This window comes from Melospiza melodia, chromosome 12 (assembly GCF_035770615.1).
Source record: "Melospiza melodia melodia isolate bMelMel2 chromosome 12, bMelMel2.pri, whole genome shotgun sequence".
NCBI lineage: Eukaryota > Metazoa > Chordata > Aves > Passeriformes > Passerellidae > Melospiza > Melospiza melodia.
This window is the reverse complement of record NC_086205.1, coordinates 22799641-22825813: the sequence shown is the minus strand read 5'-3', so window position 1 is coordinate 22825813 and position 26173 is coordinate 22799641. Positions and strand designations below refer to the sequence as shown.

At 36.5% G+C, this 26173-nt stretch overlaps 1 protein-coding gene across 3 annotated transcripts in view; it reads left to right on the top strand.

The window, feature by feature from the left end:
- The window catches only part of NAALADL2 (N-acetylated alpha-linked acidic dipeptidase like 2), a 395312-nt gene that overhangs the window by 306682 nt on the left and 62457 nt on the right, over positions 1-26173 (top strand). For all 3 annotated transcript variants that reach the window (XM_063167294.1, XM_063167293.1, XM_063167295.1), the window contains 4 exons: positions 1816-1908; positions 6036-6241; positions 7733-7852; positions 23448-23594. In XM_063167294.1, the coding sequence (XP_063023364.1) occupies positions 1816-1908; positions 6036-6241; positions 7733-7852; positions 23448-23594 (566 nt within the window). The remainder of the gene's footprint in view (positions 1-1815; positions 1909-6035; positions 6242-7732; positions 7853-23447; positions 23595-26173) is intronic.

The following is a 26173-nucleotide window of genomic DNA, read 5'->3' as shown; positions in this document are numbered from 1 at the left end:
TAGGTGAGAAACAGCAGCAAGAAGTAGCTTGCATAATCGAGGTTAAATTTAAGCTGCTTAATCAACATAGATGGCTTGAGCTGTTTTCACTTGTTTTAAAAGACCCTTTTGGAATTCTTTGGACTATTTTTAATTACTTTTTTTAAAATTCGAAAATAATATCTGTGGATTTATTGAACAAACAATTCATTTACATGGCATTAATAATAATTTTAAAATACAGTAACTTACATCAGAAGAGCAAAGTTAATTATGTGACAAATAAAATTATTAATGTGCTGTGACTGATTGTTGCAAAGTCATGTGCCAGGGTTATTTTTAATTAACTGCTTGGTTTGCATTTACACTGATTTGTTCAAGCAAAACCAGAATTGTCACAGAGAAGACACATCTGTTGATAACTGAAGAGGTTTTGTCTGAATAAAAAATAGCATAACTATTGTTAATTCATTTTTTAAACAAACACTAGCAGTTCACTTGTTTTTTTTGAAAATACCAATGAAGACAAATGAATTAAAATATATTGTATTTTATTTTAAGAACATTTTGAAGTAAATTTACTGTATGAACCAGCAAATGAACCCTGAAGAACAGTAACCATGTGTTGTTTCTGTTTCACATGTTGCAGTTAACTTCCCCACTCCCAAATTCTGTGCACCTCAGGAAACAAAGCCTGGGAAGAAACTGATAGAAATAGATCCATGGGAGGATAATGGCACGGGACATGGAGAGCAAAATGATCTGTGGAGTGTTTTTATTGTGGTCTGTGGCAGCTGGGATATGGGCATGGGAGGAATTGTGTCCCGGAGATGCTTCGGGCACGGTTCTGCCGCTGTGAAAAACTGTGGAGCATTCATGGGTGGAGGAGAATCCCCTGCCCAGCCACTGCTCATTGGCACACTGCTGCTGCTTTTGAGTTCAAGCAGTGCAAGACATTTTCATGTCTCTTGGATAGAAGTTATGGCCTTTCAGATGAGCTGGATGTTAACACGTTCTGTTTTCATATTTGGAAGGTGTCAGCAGCTGCCCGTGGTTGGTTGTTTGGTTTCCACTGTCACAAACTGCAGGAACTACTGTGGTAACTGTGTCCCACCTTCTTTTAATCTATTTAAACTCATATATTTGCTCTGCTCTGGCTTTATTCTGTGCTGCAGTCTCAAATAGTGTGGCAGTACTGGCAAGTTCCTTACATTTTAGCAGCTTTTGAAATCATTCTGCCTTTGTATTTGCACCATTTCCTCATCTGATGCCAGCTAGGCCAAAAACCCCTGGCTTCTGTTGGCACATGTTCACAAGAGCATCACCAAAGGCTGTGCTGGCAGAGCTGTGGGGAGGTCTGACTGCTCCCATCTGATTTAGCACAGAGGCTTTTCTCCAGAAGAAAATGTAATATAAACCAGGTATAATTTTGTGAATGTTACTGTTAGATTGACCTTGGTGAAGGATTAGGTGAGAAAAACCTATGATGTTTAAGGCAAATTTTGTTATCACAGACTCATGTAAATCCTACTCTTATAAATTTTCTTTTTCTGTTGTATTCTGGCAGCATTTATTGAGTGAATTCAATGATCTTTTAACTCAAGGAGTAAAGATCCCTTTTGAGATTCCATCTTTGAATCATGCTGCTAAAATAGATTGAAGAAAATAATGTCATATTATGTGTTTCAATCTGTGGTTCCTATTCAGGTTTTTTTTTAACCTCATTTTAAATTCTTTTTTTTAATGTGTGTGAAATTTATGTCTTTGGCCTGTACATTTCTTGGCTGGGTAAATAAGTTCAACATTTTCTTTTTTTTTTTTTTCATCTTTTAACAGGCAAAAAAACAATCAGTCTGAACATTCAGTCTGTCACAACTTACAAGACAATTTCTAATGTCATTGGATATCTAAAAGGAGCTGTATTTCCTGGTAAGTTTCCCTTTGTCATTTGTATTGACTATTTGTTTCACAATGGGTGGGAGTCATACCTGGGATCAGGATCCTATTTTGCCAGATAATTCACTAATACAGAGGAGAGAAAAATACTTTTTTGTACTCATTTTGTGATTTGTGACAAGACAGAATATGAGGGTTACATAGAGAATGATCTGAAGGGGATATTGTAGTTACAAAAAGCATATTTTTACACAAGCAGCAGGTGTTGCACATGGAGCAGAGAGTATCAGTAGTTTGAACAAGCAGCTGTTGAATGGTTTTAATTTTAATATGGTTTTAACTTTTGCTGCAGCCTTATTTTGTGTCTCAATCATGCCTTAAGCTAGTTTTATACAAACTATGAATAATAATTACTGTTCTCTATGTGTGATGGTTGAACAATGGAACTCTAAATGCAACTGGGACATAAAGCACAAACTCCCTCTGTCCTTTGATGCTGTACAGAAATAATGTTATCATCAAGATATCATAAGATCATTTGGAGATTATTTTGTTTGTTAGTGAATTTACCTAAAGGATGAAGGTTTTCTGCAACATGAATGAATGCTGTTGCTGGTTATTTAAATAGTGCAAACAATTCCTAGCGTGTAGATGATGCACAAACAGCATCATGTTTGCCTTAATGCTCTTATATTAGATTGTGAAGAAAGGATGGAAATTTATTTACAGTCCCTTAGGGGATAGGCCAGTCATTTCATATTTTAAATCATGGAATGAAGGAGGTGGAGAAAATTTTATTCCTCTTGGTGAAATAACAACTCAGTTTTGTGCATGCAGAACTGTGTACTTCTCACCAGACTTTTGGCTTGTTTAAAGCAACAGAGGAAACAATTAGCACAGTGAATTTAATTTCTATGAAGGATTTAATTTCCTTCATGAATTTGAAGTTACCAGTCTGCTATTATTAATGTTTTGCAAATAGCTGTCATGGAGTTGGAAAGGCAGAAACTGCCATGTTTAGACATTCTGTCTTCTGAATTGTGAAACAGAGGCAAGAAAAAGAATAAAAAGTGTGCTTCAGTTTCTGCTTAACAGGTCTTCTATCTCCTCTGTACCTGAACCTTTCATCTTATTATTACATTTTTAATCAAAACTACTTTTTGGAGGTTTGCCAGTATGTGCTGAACTTCAGGAATCCAAGGAGATTTTAAAAAGTGAAATCAGTAGCAGTGCCCAGATGGCAGCAGTTTGGATGTCCGGCTCAACAAGAGCCATAACAACTGTCTTCTAGTGAAGGCACAAGTTAAATGCCTAATGCTCTGCAATATTTTGTACACAATCAATGTTAAACCTTTTTTTCTCTCTCTACTCTTCGTGGTTGACACTACAGTCATCCCTCCTCAACTGCTTTGAATCTTGATATTTTCATGGCATTGATTCTCTGTCATTTTGATGGGGTTTTTACTCATTTCATACACATGAAATATTCACCTTTATGTTCACAGAAGTGCAGAAAGAAGGCAAAATTTATCTTTAGTGCTTAATGAAAGACTGCAGAGCATCATCAAGGGTAGAATTTATTACTTTTTGCTTAAAGACCACCAAACACACACATAGAGACAACACATCTCTGTAATGTTAGCTGACATTTGATCTGAGGAGTAAGAACGAGGATCTGAAGTGTAACTAAGATGTTAAAATCATTAGGAGTAGATGAAATGTGATAGCTGGTAGCATTTTAAAACCCAAAAAATTTAACACTGATTTTATAGCTCTATTGGACATGGTTGAAGATGGGATGTATAACAAGAAAAGCCAGGATAAAGACACTCTTTTTAATGCTAAATCCCTGTTGTCCAGCCCATCCCTAACCTGAACTCTGTCCTGTTTATCACCTTCAAGGGTATCTGACGGGTATTTTTCCCTCTATCTCCAGTCCTTTCTCTTTCTTTCATTTTTGCCATGTGATTCTGAGAAAGGACAGCTGCTGCCTCTGCAAGCATGACCATCCTTTCTCCTCTGCTTTTCCTGCAGTCATTTGCTTTAGGGTTCTGCCTCTGTTTGAGGGAGAGATGTGCAAAGATGAAGAATTTCAAAGGAGGCACCAGCTGTTATGTTTTGCCCCTGCTCATTCAGCTGCCATCTCCAGCAGCAAGTTGATGCTTCCTTCTCAGTCAAAATATCCTGTATTATTTTAATAAGGTGTCTCTCCAATCACATGGTCTGTTCACAGGCTAAAGAGAAATTATTATACAGGCAAGCACTGATCCTGCCTGATCCCCCTGTGTTAGTGGCACTTCCATTAATGACCTAGAGGCGTGTAAGGCCATTCATTTTGGTTCCTAATTCCTGCATTTAATGAGTTGAAAATCCTATGTTTTTTTCATTGTCGGTGCAACCTATAATTAAGCATATCCTGGTGCAACACACAAGATGCAAAATTATATGATTTAGATTTCATTTTGTTACATTAAATTATTATGTAAATCTAGGTTGACACTTTGCATATCTGTTTTTAGAAAGGAATTCTCATTTCCATACCTACACACCCCCAAAGTTGATGGAAAATATTGTGTTACAGGTACATAAAAAATCATCTCTTTGTAAAGCATTTTTGATTCCTTATTAAACAACATGTTCAAATATTTTGTTGAACAATGCTGGTGAAATCCAGTTTGATAGAGAATGCTTTTTTAATCAAAGTGTTCTATTAATATTCTTCCCAGGCAGCAGTCACTGCAAAACATACTAAGTAGATATTTTAATTTTATAAGCAAATACAGGATGTGGGCAATATGCAGCAATCTGTTGCTGCATTGTGATCAGCTGACAGCAGGTGAATGAGTTCCCTTGGTTAAAGAAAGAAAAAGAAAACTTTACCACTTTTTGGAACTCAAATGACACTCAGGGGTTGCTGTGGGTCTGGCATCACTGTTCCTCACTGCTGATAACCGTTCTTATGTTTTCTATTAATATCCTGAAATAGGAAAAAAAACCCTTTAAAAGTCTAGATCTGGGCCAGATGGAGACTTTACAAAATATCAGAGCAAAACCAATAAACAGTCCTTCAAAGAGGGTTGTGAATTCATCTCACCCAGAAGGTCTAATAGTTTAATAGCTCATTCAGAATAATCTGCTTGGACTTCTTGACAGGCCTCAGTCACACCAGTCAGTCATGTTATTTACAGTGTTATAACACATCAGTGGTTGTGGGGTAAAATAAGGGGGTTTTTCTCCCTTGTGAGTGGTATTAGGGTTACATATAATGCCTTGAGAGATGAAGATTAAATTTTATTTCTCTGGAAAAAAAAGTGTGTTTGGTTTTGGGGTTTGTTTTTTTTTTTTTTCAGTGAGTAACCGTAGGCATATTTTTTATTTCAGGCTGAAACTTCTTGCTTTTCATTCTATAAAATGCTTTATTCCGGCATTAACGCAGCTGCTGGTGTGACTTACCATATCTGTATCATTCATTATCTCTATCCCTCTGTCATGTCTCCTCTCCAAACCTGCAGTCCAGGTATTTTAATGTCTCCTTCCACATAAGGCTAAGTCCTGATCATCTCTAATCTGCTTGCCAGCTGCTCCACTGCTGTTTCTGCCATGTCTTTTTTGAGATAGGGTGGTGAGCACTGAACACAGTCTTCCAGGTGAGGGAGTACTAATACTTTGTGTATTTTCTTTGTTTCCTGCTGTACTGCCACACCTTTTGGTTTTTTGGTTTTTGGTTGGTCTGTCTGTTGGTTTGGGGTTTTTTTGGATGCGGATGTGTATTGAGGATCATTTCCTGCTAATTATTTTGTGGTTTTTTCATAACACTCTACTGTGAGCATGATTGTCTATAAAAAATGGTTTATATCAGATCTATAAGGAGAGCAATAAGCGAACAAGAAAGGCAAAGGTATGGGGATTATTTTAGGAAACTGTATACATGTATTTATCTACTATTTCATTTTTAAGTACCACTCACAGTTTTGTGTATAATTGTATGATTGGCTTGCATGTCATCACATACGTTTTTGTTGACAGCTTTGTGTTGTATAAATGGCATTACACGCTACTAATACATTTAATTTTTAGGGTTCTTTGGAATTCTTTTAATCTGAGTATCCAGAAAAAAAAAAATTTGTTTTTTTGGGTTTTTTTTTTATTCCTAATTTCAGACAGATACGTCATCATTGGCAGCCACCACAGCAGTTTGCAGGGCTATGGTGGGCAAGGCTGGGCCAGCAGCACTGCTGTGACCACGGCCCTGCTCCAGGCCCTGATGGCAGAGGTGAGGAGGGGCTGGAGGCCTGACAGGACCCTGCTCTTCTGCTCGTGGGGAGGAACAGCCCTGGGCAACGTGGGCTCCTACGAGTGGGCTGAGGTAAAGCTGTTCTCACTGCAGGGAGGGTTCCTTCTGCCGAAAATACAGAATTACCACGTGGAAATTGTGGCTCATCGGCTGCCCTCTGTCTGTGTTCATGCATGTACTGCACAGCCAATCCAGGGAAAACATCTTGTGAGGCATTCCTGGGGGAATGAGGGGCCAGGATGCTGCCGTGGCTGTGGAGGTGGCACATGCAGCACCCTTGGGAGCTGCTTTCCCTCCCTGGTGCAGCACAGCTTTGTAAAAGGGCATTGACAGGGTTAGACAGAGGGAGGAAAACCTCAAAAAACAGCACAGGCACAGGAAGAGCTTAGAAAGCTTTTTCACCTTCTTGAGGGTTTAATATTTAATAATTTTGCATCGATAGGCTTAGTGTGGAGAGAAGTGAATCAAGAGAGAAAGAAGAGAACCATGCTATGGTTTACATGAATTAAACAAACCTGGCAGTGTCTCCATGGCTAGTGCTGATTCACTTCTCACAGGTCTGTGCTGAGGAGTTGGGCACAATCCCAGACAATTCCTTGGGCTCTTACTTTGAACAGAATGGGAATCAGCTGGTTGAAGGAAAATACCTCAAAAAGTATTGATGATCATACATGGCTAAAGTAGACTTCAGGTCATAAATTAAAGGAGTTGCTACTCCTCTAGGCAGAGAATTTCATGGCTGCTTTTCCAGCTCTAATGGTTCAATGAATTAAAACAGTAGATAAAATAAAGAGTTAATTGCTTTTTACCGTGCATAAGAAGCAGCCAACCCTCATTGAAATTTCATACTTCCAACATGATTATTCTTCAGAAACAAGAGGGGGTGAAAAAATCAAATTGAAAAGATCCAGGCTGGAAGCAAAATTTGTTTAGTTCCACTTCAAGTCAGCTTTGCATCAGATGTAATTGCGTTACACCCCTTCTGTTCAATATAAAGAGCCACTTCATGCAAAGAGGAACTCATTACTGAGAAGGCAAAGGGGATCCTTTTAAAAAAGAGATAATAATTGAAACAGTTTGTACATGCTATTTTTATAGTCTAAAAAATAATAAAATGAAAACACTGGGAAAGTTATGCAATTCAAATCTGAGTTTGGTCTCTGAATGTTTGAGTCCATTTAACTGTTGATAATGATTGCTTTTGAAGTTTGTCTTCTGTAAGGCATAAGTTTAAAAGGCCGTCGTGTTGTTTCACAGTGTGTAATGCTTTCATTTTTGGCCTTACAAGTGCAGTAATTTTTAATTCCTCCCAGACCTGTTTGCATTTTCTTTAGATGATCTGTGAAATGGAATTATAGCTTTTGCTATATAGAGAAATAGCACTGAGATATCCTTTGAAGTTTCCAAGAGCATATTGTGAGAAGCAGTAGTTAACTAATACTTGGGCAATCACAGAGGATGGAAATGTAGGGTGCAGTTTTCCCCTAGAAGCAGCCAAAAGAACAAAAACAGCCTTAATTATAATGATACAGGGTCGTAACCATTTTTCTGCTTGTGTTGTAGGATCTCAGGAGCGTTCTTCAAAGAAATGTTGTGGCCTACATCAGCCTCCATAATCCAGTCACAGGCAACTCAACCTTACGGCCCGTGGCATCCCCTTCTCTTCAGCAGCTGGCAGCAGAGGTTAGAAATAAAATATCTGGTTTCACTTGTAGTTTATGAGGTTACATGGTTAAAATCAGTTGACATTACACAGCAATCGGTGGTTATTTCGTTGAAGAATTTTAGCCTCACAAATGCACATGAACTGCTTTGGGGTTTTTTTTAAGTAAACAGGGTAAATTTAATTTTTAAAAATAATCGATTGAGACGTAGAAAGAATAATTTGTTTCACCTGTTTGTTAGACAAAGTCTGACCATACTTGCATGCCCTACAGCTTTTTTACCTTTTGGCAGCTTTAAAGCAACATATTTGTTATTCTTCAGCACAGACCACATTTTTCTCATCCTAATCAGGTCTTTCCAGGCTGTTTCTCAGTTTGCATTTAGACCTGTATATTTAGCAGGTGTAACATGACACACAGGGAGAGTGTTGCTCCTACCATAATAAATCCTGTCTGAAGTGAGGATGTCAGGTGCAGTGCTCAGCCATGCCTGCTCAGCTCATCTGGAGTCAGAATATTCCACGTCTGTAAGGGCACAGGGGCCTTCAACCCATGACCCCACTGCTGCTCCTGAGCTTTCTGAATTTATCAATATTTTACATGAATGGAAAATAGTGTAAGGCACCTTCTAAATTACAAAACCAGTGTGAAGTTGTATGCATAAAATGGAGTTCAGTTTCACTTCCATAAATTATATTTTTAGATTTTTTTTTCTGTACGTTTGCCAAATGAATACTTATTCTGATGTTTATTTGACTTGCCTCTGAAGCATTTGGTAAAAAACACTCCTCAAAGCTGCATCTTGGATTGAACGCAGTTTAAGACTGATCTGGCTTGGCAATTGTTCAACTAAGTTAGTAAAATGATATCAGTAAATTGCTTCTTAGCAATGTCTTAACCACTTCTCCCGTTCAGTGTTTAAGTGGTAATTTCCTCATGGAAAGAATTTATTATTTATGATTTATTCTCTGTAAGTATTATGAAAAATTATGATGTGAGGCAACATCATTTCAGAGGAAAAAAAGCTTCCATTTGTGGAAAATTATTTATATATGTGAGTCTGCAGGTGTTATGGATATGTCAATTCAAATTTTGTTATCAGTTTTAGCTATTGTATTTGCAAGAAATACTACCCTGAAAAGTTGCTAGCCTTTTGCTAACCTAGTGGTGTTGCCAATTCTATTCCATTAAAACAAGTATTTGCCATTTAAGGGAGTAAGTTTATTATTATCCTTGAGCTATTTGTTTTTTTCTCATTTTCTTTCTTTGTCTCTACAACACAATCTGTGGCAGTGATCTGAAAACTAAATTGTCTGGAGCTTTGCAGCAGTCTCTTTATTATCTATTTATCACTTTATTAAGACTCAAATTTTTTTAATCCTAATAAAAGCCATATTATTATGAGCATTACTTTCATGCCCTCTGTTTTGAAAAGGAAACAAACTTCTGCTTTATTTCTGTGGTGTTAAATAATATTTTGTAATTCTTGTAATAGCAGTTGTGTTCTGTTCAGCAGTATGGAAGGAGCCCCTCTGAGCAACTTTGCCCTGCACCTGTTAATTAATAAAACGTGACTAGAATGTCTTTTTTTCTTTTGTTTTTTTTTTAAGTCCCAGTAAACACCTTCCATCTCACTTCTGATTCTTTAATTTTGAGAGTGCATCCCTTCTGCATGTTTATCCTAAAGCCCCCTTTAAAAAGCAAAGGATAAAATGCATGTGAGCATTTTATCTGTAAGGCTTTCCTTTCTGTAGGATATTAGTATTTGTAATTAAAATAACTGTCATACAGTTTGTGACATTAAAAAGATTTATAGGAATTATGGCTTCCAAATGCTGGCTAGATTTCTAAATTCATATCAAATTACTGACAGTGATGGAGCAGCCCAGCACAGATCCTTGTGTGCTCCCATGGGTACTCACAGTTTGCCATGTGTCCAGGAGATTTTCTCTGGAAGACTGATCTGCTTATGAAGAATATTGATATTACTTCCAGCACTTGCCAGGAAGACAATGTAATTACAGATTACCTGTAAGTTATGACACTGCAAATGGGCTGAGATGTGACTTTCTGGAGCTCATTTAAGCTTGAAGAAATTGTGAGTCTGTTCACATGAGATCCTTGCTACCAGGTGCAAGTTGCAGAGCTTAAAAATTCTATTGAGAGAAGACGATCATTTTAATTTTTGTGAGCTCTGAATACAGGTTAGAACAGGAAAGAAGGTGAAAGATAAATTTAGAATTAATGATATCAGTCCATTTTAAAATTAAAAGATAGATTAGCCTGTTTTTTAGTTGGATAGAAGTTTTCCATAATTTGTGAAGACATGGATGATCCTGAACTGTGCCTATGGATTCAATGGTAGAAATCATGATTTAATTCCATTTTTAGCCCACAACAAAAGAAGCTGTCAGGCATTATTTTTCCTTTTACTGCTAAACAGTGTTGTAACATTGTTTGCAAGTAAAGGAGACTGAAATCTCACCATTTTTTTGGGTTTTGTTCAGTGCTCACTGTAGTGCTAAAGTTGTGTGTGAAAGAGAGGGAGAATGTATTCTCAGGGAAAATTAATTTATGTTAGAAAAGCCTACAGAGTATAAATGCTGGGATCCTAGGGATAACAATGAAAAACTGTGGTTTGTCCTGTGAAAGAGAACTCAAGTAATAATCACACTAAATGCAGAGCACTCTGTGGATGCTGCAAGAAACATAATTTAAAGAGAACTGTGGGAAAATAGCAAACTAAGATGGGCCAATATACACAGCAGTGTTTGCTTTCTGTCTTGTTTTTTAAAATAAAATAAAATATTGGACAATTGCTAATCACTGCAGCTTCCACAATATCTTTTTCCCCTTAATTTCTGGGAAAATTAGGAAAGAAGTTTTAGCTGAAATATTATTTGTAAGGATTTTCTAACATCAACAACGAAAAGAAGAATCAGGAAACTTAATAACTTGTCTGCTGTGTGAGGTCTGGCAATCAGAGAATAGAGTAAGTGCTTGGCTAATTAACAGAGACCATGTTTCTTAAAGAATGTTTTGTATAAAGGGATTATATCTTCATATTAGTTGCAGGTTTCAAAAGGGACCTACATAAGCAGTCTGCAAATAATAATTTTATATGCCTGTCTGTGGGATTCTGGTTGAAACACCAAATTACATGAAGAAGCAAATTTAAATATTTGGATTAATTAGGCAAAGAGGAACTCAAACAGTTCTGAGACCTTGACATATTTAATTCAAATATTTTTTATATAACTAATTAGTGTCCACATTAACAAGAGGGAAGTACTGCCAAGTTATATTTTTGTCTACTGTTATTTTGCACAGAAAATGATGGCTAATTCGCTTGCTCAGTGGGTGAATCAGCATTTGTTGGCAGAGTGTCATTGGTAAATTGGGTTTGTTCAAGGCTGGGATTCATTCTCTGTAAATAAGGCCATTAATGATTTTTTTCTATAATGGACATGTCACAAAGAAAAAAAAAAGTTATTATGAACCATAAATTCATTGCTGTTGTCTTTTAACCGATTGTGTGACCATCAGACTCCAGGTCTGCTGTTACTGCTGAGCCCAACAGAACTTACTGCTCCTGTCCCCCAAGGAAAGGAGTGATTTAAAGCTATTGATGAACGAGTTGATCATTAAAAATGACTGTGCAAAGTATTGTTCCATGCTATATATCAGTATTTGTGTCCACTGATGGAGTAAAAGGCATAAAACATCTCTGCATTTAAAGGTGGTGTTATTGACAGAAAGTTCTTTTTTCTTTATGAAGTAGAGCCCAAGATAAACTTCTGCATAGATGTTACTGTCATTATTTCTTGATTTAAAAAAAATAAAATCTTACATTAATGTCAGCATAAATTCTTTTCTTCCAGCTTCTGTGTGCCTCTCATTTTTTTAATACTGTCAGCATTAATAGTGAATCTCCTAGTGTCATATATCAGTAGTTGTAAATAAGAAAAAATATTATTATTTGAATTGCGTGTTCTACACCTTATAACAGAAGACTATTACTTCCCCATGAGCTTTCAGTCTTTACCTATTATCACTTTTCGTGTTTGATGTGATTGCTTGTGTTACTTTTTATATTTGTGTTGAGAGCAAAGGAAAATCTCTTTGAGAATCAGAAGTTTATGCTGCAAACTTCTATCTCAGGAATTCCTAACTGTGTTAGAATAATGCTGTTAATATAATTGGCAGTAATACATTGCCAGTTCTATTAAATTAATTAAGATGCTGCTTCTCCAGTGTGAAAAGTTTCATTTAATGAGGGATTTGATTTGCAGGAGGTTTTTTTGCATCTTCTGACCACTTTTTCCTTTTCATAAAATGCTGCTTTCTCCTCTCTTACATATTTTTTCACTCTTCAAAATTGAATAATTTTATTACATTAATGCCAATTCAGACAGTGAGTAATTTAACCTACTCATACATTTTGAGGTTATGAAAATACTGTTACTGTTAAATGTGGAGAAAAGAGTTTGTTAGCAAAGCATAATGTAATAATGAACCAGTTTTCCAGCTGTGTTCTTACTGGAGAACAATTCCTTTGTTCCTGTTGACTCAAGCTTTCTGCTTCCATGTCCTTCCTTGTATTTACATAGATCTCTAATAGAGGTGTAAATTATGTCTCTTTTTAGAAAGGTTTTCTTGGTTTGAAATGTAAATGTCTATTTCAATAGCCCTTGTGGATGAAACTGAATAAATCTGAATATTTTATTACATTCAGGTGTGGTACTGGAGTAGGAAAGTAATTCCTTTTCTGCTGCAAAAATGGGGTTTGGTTCAAGTTTTCAATTGTCTAATTGAGTTAATATTGAGTCTCATATAATGAGCTGTACCATGTAAGGGGACTGTTTTTCCCTTCCAGACACTTTAGCCAGACTACAGTATTAGAAAAATTAACTTCACTTCTGTCTAAATATTCTTTTGTTTAATTTCATCTTGATTATTTTCCTTCAGAACTGACTTTTTCATGATAATAGAAAGATGTTTTCTTGGTGATAGAAAAACCTTTCATGTAGAGAGTTTAAAAGTAAATTTTATTTCTTACAAAAGAAGATAGATTGAGAGCTCTGGATATTATAAAGTTTCTACATAAACAGAAATGATTGAAAGTTTCTCTTGATGTTTCATCACTATTAACTGTGTTGCTGAGTGAAATTAAATTGACTATAGGTATAAGCTGTACTACACAAACAACCCATGGGAAAGAAATGCACATGCAAAAATTAGGTGTATGGCCAAATAACCAGAAAGAAAGCACCTTTAAATCAGAATTGATAGGAAATTAATATAAACTGAAATGTGTAATGTATAAACAGTCTGTTTAATGTTTTTTGATCCAAAACAGCTGCAGCCATGGGCTTTAGTTGTGCATGTCACAGAAAAAGAATCAAAATCTTGTGCAGTACAATTTACCCTTTAATCTGCAGACCCTTACTGGAAAAAAAAAGCACCTGGGTAGTGAAAAGCAGACCATTTGTTTGTTATAAATAAAAAGGTGACCTGTTTTCAGTAATGCCATGTATATTTAGCCTTGCCAGAAGCATCAGTGTGGCTTTTCTGAGCGTGCTGAACCTCACTCCTGGCAGGGAGAAGGTCCCAGGTGCTCTTGGACACGTTCTGCTCCCCCTCAGTGTGCCTTGGAGCTCTCACTGACCGTTGTGTGCACAAGCATGGAGATGTTTGTTTTTACGTGATGTACCTCTCTTCTATGCTGTAAAATTGTGAGCTGTTTCATAGAGTATTCATAGAGTATTTCATATTTCACTGAGCAGCTTACAGAATTCGGAGGAATGGGAAGAACTGAAGGTTTGTAGAAACCTGGGGAGGTGTGGGGCGTTTGGTTTAGATGGGGGGTTTTTTGTTGTTTCTTTGAGGTTTTTTTGTTTTGGTTTGGGGGTTTTTTAAGCTATTTTTCCCAGGAAGAGTAGATGTTCCTCTGTAGAATGGTGAACCTGTAACTGAGGTGAAAATTTTGACCTGAGCTCCAGTGGGTGCAGTGAAGAGTGGAATTAATTCCTGCTCATGCTGAGAGATTTTGAGGTTGGAAGTTCTCTTCCAACATGGACCCTTGTCATGCTTGGAGGACTCTTACATGTCTTCTAGGGTCCAGGTTTAAAAATCAACTCAAAATTATGGTGATTGGCATATTTTTGTTGCATAAATTTGTCCCCCCTTTAATTTCAGTGTTGTTGTAGTAACAGTTCTTACACGTGAAAACAAAATCGTGATTGCTTTAAGGCTGTTAATTGAACTTCTGTCTCTCTTGTTTAGGCACACTTATATAAGAAATCCTCAAATTTAGGAAGGGAAAAAAAAAAGAAATCCCCAAACACCTCACCTGGTTTATGTCAGTCATCAAAAGGAAAAAAAAAAAAAAAATTAACTTAGGCATATTTATTGGCAAGAAATTAGAATTCCTTGATGAATTCTTTGAAGCCAGGTGTGAGGAAAATCATTCCAAATCCATTTAAAACTGTGATATTTTGAATATTCACAAGCATAAACTTGAACTGTTCTGGGATTTGCCTGGTTGGTTTATTCTTCATCTGTTTACCACAAGCAGATTCTGGTGATGATGGTTTGTCTAGTGCAAAAAAAAAAGACTAAACAGAGCTAGAAGGGAGACTTTTGGGACGCCATAAACAGGGAATGTGAAATTTCAAAAGCGATTTCAAGCCAATTTAATATATGTGGAAAATACATGTATTTTCCAAATTATTCCTAAGGTTTTAATTAGTAACATAGTTGATATGGATTTTTATTTATTGAGTCAAAGAGCCACAATTCCCATAGTATTACTCCTGTCTTGAAGGGCACACAGAATGGGACTTCACTGAATACAACAGAGGAAATTTTACAGCAGATAATCTCAGATGTCAGGAAAAGCCAAAATGCAAGAAATAGTTTTCTTGGAGGTTCTGCAAAAAGCTTTCTTTTGGCAGCTAAAGGTCACACAGCTCCAACCTTTGTCTCCTGGCAGAGCATTGAAAGGGATTTCAAAACTTCTTTTGTAGCCTTCTATTTTAACACTTTAAATGCTTTAAGTTTTCTTTCAAAAGGAGTTTAGGAGAGCTGCTGGATCCTCTGCTTTGTAACTCAACATCCTTTTCTTGATTAGATAATTATTCTATAATTACTTAAATAAAGGCTTAATGCTGTACCTTCAACAGGTAATTCAGCACTAGAAGGGAGAATTCTATCCATACAACTATTTGCATATGCAATTATAGCAGTGAGGCCAGAGATACAAACTGTGGCAGGTGGAATGCACAGAGAAACATTTAATATTGAGGAAAAAATGAGCTCATATTTATGGGATTCAATAGCTTTAGCCCATTAACATATATTGGGTTGTGAAGTAATTTTTTTTCCACACTGCTGACTAGAATCTGCACCTTTGAGAATTCATGTAGATGCTGTATTATTTAGTATTCTCAGAAATATATATATATATATGTAGCATTCATTAGTCTTCCTTACCAGAGTAAATCACTTTAGATAGCACTTTACAGGATATGTCAATTTGTTTTCTCAATTTGTGCAGTGCAAACATTTTTCCCTTACAGACTGTGTAAGCATTGTTTCAGAAAGTTCAATTTTATTGCATCAAAATTAACTTTTAAAGATTGGAATTTGGAGGATGAAACCTGAAATACAGTGTTATAGATACTTAGATTACATTGTGCAGTAGTTAGAAGCTATCAGTTGTCTGTATTGTAGAACTCTGCTAATCAGTTCTGAAATAAAATTAATTATCAGCCTATCTTGATTCCCTTGCTTTCTGTGAAAAAGCAGGGACATATCCCTGAAAACTTATTATTAAAACTCCAGATTTCTTTAACAAAATTTAAATGTCTTTTTAGTCTTGTAGTACTTGACAGTACATAGAAATTACAGTATCCCTGTTCAATGCTTTGCTTCGGTTCTGGAAAGATCTCAGATAATAATCCTAATTTTCAGAGCACAAAGAAACACATCATTTAGATATATGATGAGTTTTGGGTGATAGCTGGCTACTGTGTGTTTTGTTGATCAAATTAATGTTCGAATCCATGTTTTAACCAGGTTCTGGTTAAAATGTGGTTAAAACCACATTTTATTTAAGTAGTTGAAGTTCTTCTCCCAAGCCCTAATATTTCATGGTTCTTGAAACCAAGTTCAAGTGAGCTTCTATGGAAACCAGAAGGAAAAAGTCATTTGTCCATATGGCTTTCCCTTCTCTTGGGTTTTATCTTCTCCTTTTCCCACTGCTATTGTTTTGCTGTACAGAGGCAGGAACACTTTCTTGTGGTTTAAGTAGATAAAAGTTGGAAGAATCCAGTCAGGAAAAGAGTATTACAGTACCCCAACTGCTGTAAAAATAAAATCCTTTGACATCTTTTGGATCATTTAATTTATCTCTCAGTGGAGCCTAGAGACCTGCATTTGTGGTGCTGACACACTTTAATAAATCTGCTTTGTGATTATCTTCCTGAAAAATTCAATTTCTACAGATACTTGATATCTTAAGTGCAAATACTGCTATTACACCATTTGCTCAATTCCCATTGAAGTCCAGAAGAGTTTTTTTATGTGAAAAATATGATGGTGGTTTATTGACCTTCATGGTCTGTATGCAGTGGTGGGAGTGACTTTCATTTCAAAGACTGAAAAATAGGTTTTGTGTGTGGCTTGAAGGGGGTGATTTGTTCATGCACAGTTGCTATTAAGAAGTTTCAGTGTCAGACTGCAGGTTTCAGGGCAAGGTAAAGCTTTGTCAGCAGTAAATTTCTCTGGCCTTGTTCCAGGCTGGTGCCATGAGGGAAGATTTGCCATAGTTACCCATGTCTCAATGGAGTTCTTCAAAGAATCACTGATTTTCGGTGTTCTGTGCCATAAAAAAGCTTCTCCATTTGCGTCTATTACAACTGAAATTTGGTCTTTGATTAAAGTAATAAAGTCTAAGATTTTGAGGGCAAATTTCTCCTCCACTTTAAAAAACCTGGCTGTTGCACTGCCAATACCATGGTTGTGTGTTTGTGTCCCCTCTTGGCTGGATAATGTGGTGTTGGGGTCTGTCCTGCCTCTGTGTGCATTGTTAGAGATGGGCAGGATCATTCCACAGGATTCTTGGATCCCTTAAAAGAGCTGGTATTGTATTGGATATTGGGAATACATGTGGAGGAGCAGAGAATATGAGACATGTAATATACAGAACAAGGATAAATGATTTTCTTTCATTTTTTTTTCCTAGTGAAACACAGGAGTTTAAGTTGTGTTCATATAACCAGCAGATTGAAGATCTCAGCACGGTGGGAGAAACCCCTGCATGGGAAAAGGGTGGCAGACAGCTGACCTCTACAGAAATCTGCTTTTCTGGGTCAGCTTGATGATGAAGCTCATGGAGGTGTCTGCTGAGCTCATTTGCACTTTGGCAGGTGCTGGTGTTTGGGAAGTGGTGCTGGCAAACATTTCTGGTAGAAATCCCACATGTCTGAGTTCTCTGTAGCTCAGAAAACATGACATGGGAATGCTGATGGTTGGGGAAAATGTAAATTACAGTAGTCACAAACTGTAGTAAAATAGAGTAGTTACAAACTGTAGTAAAATTGAGTAGTTAAAAACTAGTAAATTAGAGTAATCACAAACTGTAGTAAAATAGACTAGTTACAAACTGTAGTAAACTAGAGTAGTTGCAAACTATTGTAAATTAGAGCAGTTACAAACTGTAGTATTCACGTTACACCCAGCTGTGGGCCTAATTTCTGCCATTAAGTGCTGCCATACAAACACAGCAAGAAAAAGCTTGAGCACCATGAAGTTCAGGAGAGTTTTAATTTTTGAATTACCAAAAAACAGATTGACTGCATCCTTCAGTTATAAATGCAAATGGTCAAAAATCATTTCTGTTTAAAATTAGATCAAAATGCATGAGATCTAAAGGAAAAAGCACCTGAAGTTTTGAGTGTTGGATGTGGAGACAGGTTCCCTCTTGATACAGTATTTTCTGGGTTGTCCATCATAATGGACACCACCAATCCATCAACAATTTTAAGCAGTTTCCTGAAATTTACCATCAATAAATGTAACTCACTGAATAGTGAGGCTGAGCCTGTGGTCATGGAAATTCAGTCTTTAAAGTCACTTTAAAATTTTGGAGAGTTTGCCTTTTCCAGTGGTGCTGAAAAAATATGGAAGAAGTTCTAATGTATTATTTTCTGGGGTAAGTGGATGCTTTGGAGAAACACAGCTACCAAAGGTGTGTGCAACTGTTTCTCAATTATATTTTTTAAACCTTATATTTTTAAGGTACTGAGATACTTGGAACTGCTGATGGCATTCCCATTGCAGTCTTGCCACTTATATAATTCATGCTATATAATTTTAGCTTTAAATATTTGATTGCTCTGAAATTCTCTTATCAAATGGGAACATACTTGCTTGATTTTTACCTTCCTTAAAAAAGCCATTAAAATTCCTAGCAGTTTGTGCTGAGTGCTGGCAACAGGTACATTTGACTCAATGAGGCATGGGACTTCAATTTGGTTATAGGGAGGATAAATGTAATTCAGAATCATGTAACAAGCATCAGGAATCAGAGAAAGACTGTCAGTAGATAAAGTTAAATGTAGAAAAGGTGCAAGATAGAAAATTAAATTTTCACTATATAATTTTTTACTACCTTGCTTTTGTATTTCCTACCAGTTTCATGTAACTTTTGCATCTAAAATGTGATTTAGTCCTGTGAGGTACCATTTATTTTAAAGACTTTACTCTGTTAGTTATGTTTTTTTTTTTTTTAAATAAGACAAATATTTAAAAGTATGCAAATATTTCTTAACAGAAACCAAAGCCTTGAACAAGAATTACAGGATTAAGTTTGTCTCATGTTTTTCTAGCTGTATGCTAAATAAAAAATAACTCCATTTTGCAAAGTAGTATAACATACAGCAATATATTTAAATTTTCTGTTCCAAGCACAGATATTTCTCCATGCATTATTTATAACCACTGGTATTGTAATTTCCCACTTTTTTAGGAAGTCACCATTGAAATGCAAAAATTGCTTCACACAATTTTGAAAGGTACAACTGGAGTTTTATTTTCAGCAGGTTGTGTTTTGTAGGTGAACTGACTTTTCCTTGGTTCAGTGGAAATCTGAATACAACGTCAGAACTGGGTCTTGGCTAATCTTGGTTGGACCTGACCTTTTGAAAGTATTGTGTTTGCCACCATTTTCAGTTTCTTCTTCCCCTCTGGGTGAAACAGCCTTCTCTGTCATGCAGAATACCTGCGGGCTTTTTGAAAGAAAAATTCTTTTAAAGCCATGATGTTTGTCTAAAAGGCAGGTTTTGTCTTGTGAAAATGCAGTCCTGCCTTCCTGCACAGCCTAAAAAAACTGTTTACTCTTGGAATTTCCAGGTGTGGTGCTTTTGTGTATGAAAACACAGAGTAATTTAGTGGTGGGGGAATTCGCATTGTCTAATGGGCATCCCTGGGGTTGTAGTGATTTGTTTGAGAATCACCTGCAGCGTCCACGAGTATCAGAGGGATTCAGATGATGCTGAATTCCTTGTCCCTGATGACTTTCAGTAAACACAATTCTTGAGGGAGTTGTTTCTCCCTGGTGACAAGTTCCTCTCAATGGAATATGTGTGTGTGCAGGGAATATCTCTCACTTCACTGTGGTAGTCCTGAAGAATCCAAACCACGGGCAGTTTCTGAGATTTAAATTTCTCTTTTCTGTGACTGATTTTGCAGGGCTACAGAATTTCACCAGAGTCTTCATGTTACCTTAAAGGTCATTAAATAATGTTAAGATTTTAGATATTTTCAGTAAGGCTTCATACATGTTTAAATGAAAATATGTGTGAGTGGGAAGGAAAAATTGCTAAGGAAGTAAGGAACCAACATTTTATTCATTTTTAATTAATCTCTTCAATCTTAATGTAACATTAATTAAATGCAGCAAGGTTTAGTCACTCTACCTCATAAGATTTCATGGTGTAGCTTTAATCAGGTAATCAAATGATCACATTGTATAAATAGGCAAATACATCACATCAGTGGTGTGTAACATTCAGGCTATTTAAACCACAACTACTCTCCATCTATAGCATGTTAATTATCACCACCACATTTAGCTTTTCTTTTCCTAAACAGAGAAAGAGAGAATGAATGATTATAATTTAGAATTATTTTTATGCACATACTTGAATCATGTCAGTTTGATAAGGCTCAAAATTGGGGAAATGCTGCGCATTTAATTATTATGTAATTGTTTTGCTCTATGCTGTTGAGCAATACAGAAATGTTAGATACCTTGCTTGCCTTTAGTTGGTTTGAAAAGCACTTTGAGGTCTGTAGGGCAAAATACCATATTAAATCTCCCTAATAATTTCTGAAAGAGCTGATTTGCATCAATAGCAATATGTATAATCAATCAGTAAAGACAGAGCAGAACAGGATGTTTATAGCCAAACCTGATAGTCAGCTGGGAGAAAACAGAGAAGTAGGCTTGCCATAGAATTGATGCAACTCGTAGAAGCTCCATGGTTTTTTTAATAGCCTTTGGCAGCCATCTATTAATATTTTTTTAAGAACCATCAAGCCTTCTGCCTCTAATGGTCTGTTTGCTAGAGTGTGGCAGGTGTGTATAGATGAGAAACACAGACCTGAGAGCCCTTTCACTGGCCTTTACTACCTGTTGATGTTGATTTACATATTTACGTCAATCTCTTGATTTCTGCATTTTTATAAGGTCTGTGATGAATTAAATAAATTCTTTGGCTCTTCCTATAGACAATTTTACTTGCTTTAGATGGTCTGTCATACCTCAGGTCCTTAATTGCACCAGAACTGACACAGGAACTGATTCAGCTTAGAAATAGAGATCATTTTATTCATGAAGAATAATATTCCTGGTTGTAGTTCTGAAGCTGGGTGCACTGACACACTGTAAGAATAACTGTTCATTCTTTACTAGCCCTGTTGAAAGCTCCATAGATGTTTTAATCCATTTTCAAAAGGTGGTAATGTTTTAACTTAAGCCGGAGTCAAGTAAAGAAAAGTAGTAACCAGAACTAACTAATGAGTTCTGCAATGAAGTCCCACTTGATTATGCTTCAGATGTGTCAGATTTGTTTTAGGACACTAACTCAAATTAAATGCATTTGATTTGCCATATGGTACTCTTCATTTTCTCAGATTTGTAATGTAAACCTGTAAGATGGTGCTGACACCCAAAATGAGCTCCAGAGAAATAAAATTACTCAATTACAAATAGCATATGAATCGTTGCACTGACACCAAGCACTCCTTGATTCCTGGCCCACCAGGGGCTTGGTTTGGCTCTGGTCTGAAGGAAGAGTTTGACTGACATGGTGGAGCCCAGCCTGAGCAGCTGAGTGCTCTAAATACAGCCAGTTTGTCTTTTTCCTATAAGGCTAACCAGCTGAAGAAATACAGTTTGGCTGCTCTTCAAATGGCAGTTAGTTGTGTGTTGCTAATAGTTTATTCTAGATATGTTTTTAAAGATTTTTTAAAAATTAATTTTATTAGCTTTATTAGTATTAGAGCATTATTATTCTTTAAGTCTATTAGTCTGGGGAAACATTTCATTTTTTTTAATGAATCCAAAACACACTGTATGAACTTTGCAGTTGTTGCCAAGGAGTTGGAGAATGCTGGTGTTGTAGAGTCTGCATTACAATAAAAACAGATTGGAAGAGCACAGCATCTTGCATGTAAAGCCTTCTCCTATATTGGTGCTGGGTTAAATATTTATTGTTGGGCTTGTGTGTGAGAACAGTGCAAGTGGAATAAAGCAGCTAAACTCCTAAAATGCTGTACTATTGAATTGAACATTCCTGTCATAAAAATATTAATTCTATGCTGTCAAGGATGGTGATAAAATCCCCCAAACCACCATATTTTATGGTCCCCTTAACCAAAGCTGTAAACATTTCATATATAAACTTTCATGCATAAGAAAAACTAAATTTCATGGTTGCTGTAGGAAGGCATCTCTTCAGCTCCTGGTAGGCTGATAGAAATGGGGGTTGGTGGGTATTCAGAATTAAGTGTCAAAAGCTGTATTTCACAATTTCACATCATTCAGTGAGCCTTTAAACATTAAAGGAACAACAGGCTACTCATCACTTAGGAAACTTGACCAGCTGTGGTGGGCAGTGTGAAGTGAGGAGATCTGATCTATGCTGCAGTGTAGAACACTGGCTGATCCTGAAATGCCTTATAATTCCTGGAAGGAGCAGTGGATCTTGTACACAAATATATGCACAAAATCATAACCATGGCTTTTTGCCTGGGTGTGTGCTGTGCACTGGGTTTGAGTGGGAGGAGACTGTAGGACATGCAGTTGTGATTATTAAAACACCTTTTCCAATGAATTTGTTGTTTGGGTTTTTACCATTTTGGACAGGCCTTGAACCACTGTGGCTTTATGTAAGAATGGCAGGAGCAGAAATGCTTAACAGATTAAAAAAAAGGAGTAATACGACCACCTTTCAAAATTACTTATGAAATGGAAGCTATTTCTTGAAGGTATTTTAAAATAATTTTCTGTGAGACTCTGCAGCCTTTATTTAAACTGTGTAATATGCAACTGAATTATTCACAGCACCAAAATGAAACTGTGAAGCAATAATTATGCTAATTTTGAAATGGGGAAATACCGAGATTAGTCTCTGTCTAACATTTTCCTGATAACCTTGGAGACTTTAATATACAGAATTTGCTGTATTTTTGTGTTAAAGTAGACCCAATTTTAGGCTATTCTTCTAGAAAGCCTGTAATTTTGTTGGTAGAGGTGAGGAAGTTATGTTATACTATATAAACTGTTAGCTAAATGAAATAATCTCCGATACTTCAACTTCCTAATATTCTTGAAAAGAAACCTGAGTAGCTTATTTGCTGTAAGAGATGTTGAAAGCCTTTATGCCTACTGTTTATTAAGTGTTTAATTACCTGGTAGATTTAAAAACTACACAAGTATGTGGCACTCAGTCTGGGCTTGATTTCCAGTTTCCATATTTATTACAGTTCTGTTGCTAAGACTTCACCATTAAATAGTTACGTGAAAGAAATACAAAGATTTCCCTGACTAGAATTGTTTTAAGAAACCTACACAGAAAATGTGTATTATTTATACAGAAAATATGTATTGAATAACTTTAGCCTTTTAATTTTTTTTTCTCTTAAGCTCTACTTTGTGGGAAATTCTTTACATTGCCAGCATTTTACATGTTTAGATTGAATATGATAATCCCATTCAGCTTTTTGTTGTGGCAGAGCATGTAAAAAATGATTCCTTAGGAGCCATTAAAGATCTCAAAATCTTCCAAAAGGCACCACCACGAGGCCTTCTAATCTGCTGGCCAGCATGAGGCATTCCATGTGCCTTAATTCTTCTTCCTGCCACCTCAGATAAGAATTTCTTTGTCCTCTGAAAGACTTGGCCATGTTGCAGCAAAACTTCACTCTGCCGTCTTAAAGTTGCTTCAACCCAAAGAATGCTGTTTAAATGAGATAGTGCTACAAGTCTTCAAGAGCCTGACTGCAAATAATTAAGTAGAGATTTGATTTGTGTTTGTTTTTTTCAGAGCCAGAGCTTCAACTGTGTGGAAAAGGCTGCATGTCCAGGATACAATGTGAGTTCTGTGCAGATTCAGGGAGATGCAGATTATTTCATCAACCACCTCGGAGTACCTGCCACACAGTTTTCCTATGAGGACATCAAAGCATCAGAGGTAACTGTTACTAAAAATGGACAAAATGAAAGTAGCAGGAAGACAGAACTATGTTTTCTCAGGTTATCATGTGTTGTAGTGGAAATTTATCTCCTCTAAGTGTGTTTTTTTAGGTCTTCAGAGGAATTTTTTGTTGTCACTTAGCAGCTATTCCCCATAGTTTTCATTCAAGATCTGTGTATAGACAATCTACAGACCACGAGAAAGAATCTGCAAAATTCAATATATCAAAATAGTGAGTATTTCCCAGCAACATTTACAATATGAACATTGAAGGTTCCCTTGGCTATTGTCTACTTTAATCCAGAGTTATTCTTCATGTTCAGTTAACCTTGTAAATATGCATTTTTGTCTCTCAGAATGACTCATCAATGTAATTAAAATCATAAATGACAATATTTCTATATTTATTTAAACATGACACTCTAAATTTGGTTCTTTGTTAAAAATTCAGCTTTTGTCCTTCTTGAAAATTCATTTCCTAGAAATAAACTTGGTAAGTGTAATCTGCAGTCTTGAAGTAGACATACTGCACTTCTCAGACTGTAGGAGACCTTGACCCCATGAGGTCTGTTTTATGTGAGAAATAAATCTGCTTGGCACAATGTGTAAATTCCTCTTGGCAAGAGGATGGAATTTTTCCCTAAAAGTGAAGTCACACAGAATTATTAAATTTGGATTATTTGCTGTATCTTTGTTATTTATTGTCCAGGTTGTTAACAGTCCTCCAGGAGATAAGCTCATTGTCTCTTCTATCAAACAAGCAATCTGTTTATCCTTTACTGTTTATTGCCATTGTTTATTGTGGATTCTGTTTATTGACAGATATTTATAAAGCAGATAAATTATTCTGTGTTGACAGCCATATTAATAAACATTGTGAGAATTTCTGTTAGGCAGGTTAGGGGCTGATAAAAATCTGTTGGTTTGCAGGGAGGGATTTTTGCTTGTTTGTTTCCATCCAGCTTTTTTAACTACGCCTCAGCTTTGTCAGCTTTGTTGCAAAACAAGATTTGGGCAAACAGGTTCAGAAATGGACTGTTCTGATGTGCTTTTGTTGGTTATAATTTTGTGAGGTTGGTTTCCTCTTCTGTCTCTCCCACTGCTGTGACCTGCTCAGGAATCACTCTTCCTTTGGAATATCCATCAGTTGTTTATTTTATCCACCTGTCAGCCAGCGTGCAGTGTCAGGTAAAACTGATGCTGTTGCACAGCTGGAAAAAAACTGGTTTGGAGTTAAAAAGCCCAAGACCTGTGCTTGTATTCTTCCTCCAGAGCAGCAGCTCCAGGTCAGCTTTAGAAATGCATTTCTTCCCCAGTCGGAGCAATGCCAGTCCACAGAGAGAAAGTTGTAAAAACCTTCCATTGACAGCAACCTGAGGAGTAAATACGAGCAAATAAAAGCTGTAAGAGGAAACATTCAGGCCAGAAGAGTAAGTAAAAAACTGTCTGGCTTGGAATTGCGTAATACAGTGAACCACAGCCTCGGGGAGGTTAAATCTGCCTGGCAAATGCCCGTGGTGTGGTCTGTGAGCCAGGAAAGTGCATTCTGAGAACTCAGCCCCTGCTGTAAAAGTGCACTGGGTGAAATGCACCTCATTCATTCACCAGCAGAAAATATGCAGCATTTTTAGTCTCAAAGTAAGTAAGCTTGGAAGAATTTCTCAAGTGGAAAAAATCATAATATTGCCCCAGTTTCCAAGGATTCTCTTGCATTTGCTGAAGAAAGCTTTCCTCATCTCCTTACCTCTTCTGTGCTGGGTTTTCCATCACATGAGGGTCACATTCTGATTAGTAATATGTTAGGAGACAGGCTGATCAGGTTTTCCTAATACTGCTGATTATTTTGCTTTCAGTATGAGTTATGCTATTCAAGGGAATGATTAGTGTGTATCCAAGTGACTATGTAGAGTCTCCAGAGAGAGACCGAAGTGTTGATTTCAAATCAGAGTTTCTCTGCTCCTGAAAGCCATGATTGGTCTATTAGTCCTCACCTCAGCAGAGAATAGTATTAGAAACATATTCAGTTACATTTACAGCAACAAGGAAGAGTAACATAAACTAAGAGAGCTGTTAAATCAAAGACTTGTCTTAGCCACTCTGTGTGCTACACAAAAGCTGGATATCAGTCAAATTACTTCATTGTATGAGCATTGGTATGTCAGAAATAACTACATGGCACAGGTGAGTAGATTCTGATTTTTTTTCCCTATTTGTGGACTATTTCTGTGCTCTTGAAAATATTAGTTTTGTTTATTTTCTCACCCAAAAACGGTGTAACAGGTATAACACATATATGTCCTCCATAATGAGAAAATGCATGTAACAGACAGACAGATGTGTTCATCACAACTCTGCTTGGTGTCAGATATAAATTCCTCTCTTGTGATATTTTAACTTTGTAAACAAAATAATCGTATTTACATGACTGAAGCTCAGCTCTTGGTTACCTGATTGTAAGTTATTAATAACTCTAAAAACACCGGATATGGTGGTGTATGACCTCAGGGATGTGCATTCAATTTCTGTTTGGATTCATGATGGTTCTCATTTTTTAATGGATATACATGGATTGTGTG